General features: G+C 41.8%; 1 protein-coding gene across 1 annotated transcript in view; it reads left to right on the top strand.

Annotated features, from left to right (window-relative positions):
• ADAMTS5 (ADAM metallopeptidase with thrombospondin type 1 motif 5) overlaps window positions 1-4,205 on the top strand; it is a 43,254-nt gene extending 39,049 nt beyond the window's left edge. The window contains exon 9 of the mRNA XM_007466502.1: window positions 3,638-4,205. Coding sequence (XP_007466564.1) covers window positions 3,638-4,205 — 568 coding nt within the window. The remainder of the gene's footprint in view (window positions 1-3,637) is intronic.
• Window positions 4,206-4,611: the final 406 nt, after the last annotated feature.

The raw sequence follows: 4,611 nt of genomic DNA, 5'->3' as shown, positions 1-4,611 counted from the left end.
CTAAGTCAGATGGTGGCATTCCTGGGCTCAACCCTCCAATGGCTACCTTCTCACTTAGAGTCAGTGTCCAAGATCTCTTCATAACCTGTGAGATGCTAAAACATTTGGTCCCTGCCCTGCTCTGAGTCCCTTCTACACTGGCCACTTCCCTTGCTCTGTGCTAACATACTGGACTTCCCAACACTCCTCAAACACGGCAAGTGACAGCATGTGCACTATTTCCTCTGCCTGGAACAATTTTTAAAACTTGATAAGCAGTGCTTCCTCTAGAATTCCTTTAGATGTCTGTTAAATGTCACCACTACCCGCTCCCCAAAAAGGTGGTGGCTTCCATAAGTGAATAGGAGCATTTCTCCCCCATCCTCGTCGTTCCTCTATCTTCTTACTCTGTTTCTTCACAGCTCTTAATCAACAGATATTGTCAAATATTTTGTTTGGGGGTCTAAGCCCCACCCCACTAGAATGTCCCTTCCATGGCAGCATGCTTAGTATGTAAGAATGCATGTATTCCTTCATGGCAGGTACTGTTCTTGTACTGGGGAGATAGCCCTGAAGAAAAGAAGATTCCCCTGCCTTGCCAGCCACACTTCATACTTCATAGTTATATGAAAACATCTGCATTCATTCATGGTAGCCAAGGAAGCTGGTTAATGTCTAAAGTGTAAATGATACCAAGAAGGGTGCAAAGAAAATGAATAAAGAGTACAAAGGGAAACCTATTTTATTAAAACATCAAGAAATCAGGGCATGACTATTTACAATAGCCAGGACATGGAAGCAACCTAAGTGTCCATCGACACATGAATGGATAAAGAAGATGTGACACATATGTACAACAGAATGTTACTCAGCCATAAAAAGAAACAATAACTTGAGTTATTTGTAGTGAGGTGGATGGACCTAGAGTCTGTCATACAGAATGAAGTAAGTCAAAAAGAGAAAAACAAATACCTTATACTAACACATATATGTGGAATCTAAGAAAAAAAAAAGGTTCTGATAAACCTAGGGGCAAAACAGGAATGAAGACGCAGATGCAGACGTAAAGAATGGACTTGAGGACATGGGGAGGGGGAAGGGTAAGCTGGGACAAAGTTTAGAGAGTGGACATATATACACTACCAAACGTAAAATAGCTAGCTAGTGGGAAGCAGCCGCATAGCACAGGGAGAGCAGCTCTGTGCTTTGTGACCACCTAGAGGGGTGGGATAGGGAGGGTGGGAGGGAGACGCAAGAGGGAGGAGATATGGGGATATATGAATATGTATAGCCGATTCACTTTGTTATACAGCAGAAAATAACAGAACATTGTAAAGCAATTATACTCCAATAAAGATGCTTAAAAAAAAGAAAAGAAAAGAAATCAGGGCATGAATCCTCATACTTCCCACTGGCTCGGGAAGCTCAGTTTGAGGCCTGCGCAGTGCTGAGAGTTCCCAGCGATTCTCGTGAACATGAGTCAGACTCTAAGAACAGGATTAAAAAAAAGGCTCTCCCGTCTAATTCCCTTACCCTATATTCTTCGCTTTCTTGACACTCTGTTTGGTATTATTTAAACTCTGAACGTCACCAGAATTTATTTTAACTGTTATGAAGCACAGTTGTTGGAGGGAAGGGATTCATGCAATGGGGACGTGGTAAAAGGAGCATAAAGTTTGAGTCGAGAGGCCTAGAACTGCCACTCGTTAGCTCTGGAGTGAACTTGTGCAAATACTTTAATACATCTCCACGTTATAGACTTTTTAGGTAAGATGGAATGTTTTCTCCTGGCTTTGTTTGAAGCCATTGTAGAAACATCTCATCTCAATATTAGATACTTAAAAAAAAAAAAAATCCTGTGACAGAATCTAGTCCAAATGTATTACAAAAATAAAGATAATGAAATTAGGGAATTCCCTGGCAGTCCAGTGGTTAGGACTCCGGGCTTTCACTGCTGAGGGTCCATGTTCAATCCCTGGTCAGCAAACTAAGATCCTGCAAGCTAAGGTGGTGTGACCAAAAAAAAAAAAAAAAAAAAAGCTAATGAATCAAATTGAATAGATAAGCAACATCATCAGCATTGCATCTTCTCTCTTCAACACAGTAGGAAGCTCTGACACCTGTCTGGCCGTCATGGTAGGTCAGATGCCCAATAGAAAGAGGCCTTCCCTGGGCATAAGCCTCCTCTCCAATTCAGAGGAAATGTTTGAGTGGGAAACACATTTGGATTTTACATATATGAATCCGTTATCCCATATCCTCTAAACTTGAGTAAGAATTCAGAAGTAAATAATTAAATTTCACACACATCCATCAAACTGCACAAGTAAAGTATTTGTTTCTATTTAAATAACTAGGAAAGTAAAACATATGAGGACCTTAATGTGAAATTACTTAGAGAGGCAAAGATTTGGGCAAAAGATGACTCCTCCCCACTGGTATAGTCCCTTGGTGCTTAATTAACCTTTCTGTCCTTGCGTTTTCTGCAACCTTATGGGTATCAGAGATATTTATGCCTTTGCCCATTTTCCTGAGCAGATGATGGGTCATTAGAGATCTATCTCATATGTCACTCACCATAAAGCCTCGCTCAATTGACCATAACACTTTGCAGACCCTAAGCTTTCAGGGAAATTTGCTAAGGCATTAAGGATTCTTTTGTCCTTTGATGATTCTGGTAAGCTACGGTTACGCAGTTAAAGAATTTTATGTTCTATTTTCTGTCTTGCCCCAGGAAATCCAGAGTTTTAGTAGAAATGGAGTCAGAGCCTCTAACCTGTCTATAGCCCAACAAATAATTAAATCCGTGGTTTCCCAACTAGTCTGCACCTTGGAACATTGTGGGGAACTCTAAAAGTACTGCTGCCTATGACCCATCCTGAAAGATGGGGATTTAACTGTTCTGGCGTCTGGGGATTTAAATTTGTAGGCTTTGGAATTTTTAAAAGATCCTCACATGATCTTAATATGCAAACAAGCTTGAGGAACGTTCATTGAAAGACTTCTATGAGATTAATTGAGGGTAGATTTTTGCTGGTTTGTGTTTACGGGCATTTTGTGCCAGAAAAAACCTAAAGTAGCTTTGTAAAGATGATAAGATTTGATAAGGATGTGTGATTTTTGTGTAAATATTTTTTTTTTTTTTTTTTTTTGCGGTACACGGGCCTCTCACTGCTGTGGCCTCTCCCGTTGCGGAGCACAGGCTCCGGACGCGCAGGCTCAGCGGCCATGGCTCACGGGCCCAGCCGCTCCGCGGCATGTGGGATCTTCCCGGACCAGGTCACGAACCCGTGTCCCCTGCATCGACAGGCGGACTCTCAACCACTGCGCCACCAGGGAAGCCCTGTGTAAATCTTTAACTAAAGGTAGTATAAATTTTTAAAACCAAGGCAGGTTGCTAACATCTTCCTAATTTTTAACATCATAATAAAAATGTATACAATGTGATAGTCTGACTGCAATTTTATTTTGTTCTAAGAAAATTAATTTTTGAAGGCAATTTAAAATGAAGCTTTTTAATACATTAAAACTTTATATTAAGGTAAGGTGAGACTTTTAGACAATTTCTATTTGTTTATCCATTTGTTAAGCATTTTCTTACTTTTCTTTCCTCCCCTTTCTTTTTCTCTCTCTCCCCTGTGGACGTTCCTGCTTCCAGCAAGGGTTACACTGATGTTGTGAGGATCCCGGAAGGCGCAACTCACATAAAAGTCCGACAGTTCAAAGCCAAAGATCAGACTAGATTCACTGCCTACTTAGCCCTGAAGAAGAAAAACGGTGAGTACCTTATCAATGGAAAGTACATGATCTCCACTTCGGAAACCATCATTGACATCAATGGAACAGTCATGAACTACAGTGGTTGGAGCCACAGGGATGACTTCTTGCATGGGATGGGCTACTCAGCCACGAAGGAAATTCTAATCGTACAGATTCTTGCAACAGACCCAACTAAAGCCTTAGATGTCCGTTACAGTTTTTTTGTTCCCAAGAAGTCCACTCCAAAAGCAAACTCTGTCACTAGCGACAGCAGCAATAAAGTGGGATCACCCACTCCACAGCTGCAGTGGGTGACGGGCCCTTGGCTCGCCTGTTCTAGAACCTGTGACACGGGCTGGCACACCAGGACGGTGCAGTGCCAGGATGGAAACCGGAAGTTAGCGAAGGGATGTCTTCTCTCTCAGAGGCCTTCTGCATTTAAGCAATGTTTGCTAAAGAAATGTTAGCCTGTGGTTATGATCTTCTGCAGAGGCAACTGGATGATTCATCACTGACACAGTCGTGGTGAACACGAGGTCATCCGAAAGCATGGAAAGTCACACTTCAGGGTCATTGTCAACAGGAGTCCTATTATGGGCAGAATCTGCTCTCAGCGACCAAATAAAGATGCACACTGCTTCATGGGACAGTGGTGACCTTGGAATATAGAAAAACTTGGGAGTTATTGAACATCCCCTGGGCCTACGAGAATACAAAAACACTGATGAATGTAGAATCAGGGGACATTTGAAGATGGCAGAGCAGTCTCCCCCTTGTCACCTACCTCTTACAGAATGTCTACAAAGGCATCATAATCATTTTCGTGCATATTATTTACACAGTAGCTTATTTTTACTGTTTGTAAATACATTC

The sequence above is a fragment of the Lipotes vexillifer genome, unplaced genomic scaffold (assembly GCF_000442215.2).
Source record: "Lipotes vexillifer unplaced genomic scaffold, Lipotes_vexillifer_v1.1 scaffold340, whole genome shotgun sequence".
In the NCBI taxonomy this organism is placed as follows: Eukaryota; Metazoa; Chordata; class Mammalia; order Artiodactyla; family Lipotidae; genus Lipotes; species Lipotes vexillifer.
The sequence above is the reverse complement of the archived record's forward strand: the minus strand, read 5'-3'. Positions and strand labels throughout refer to the sequence as shown.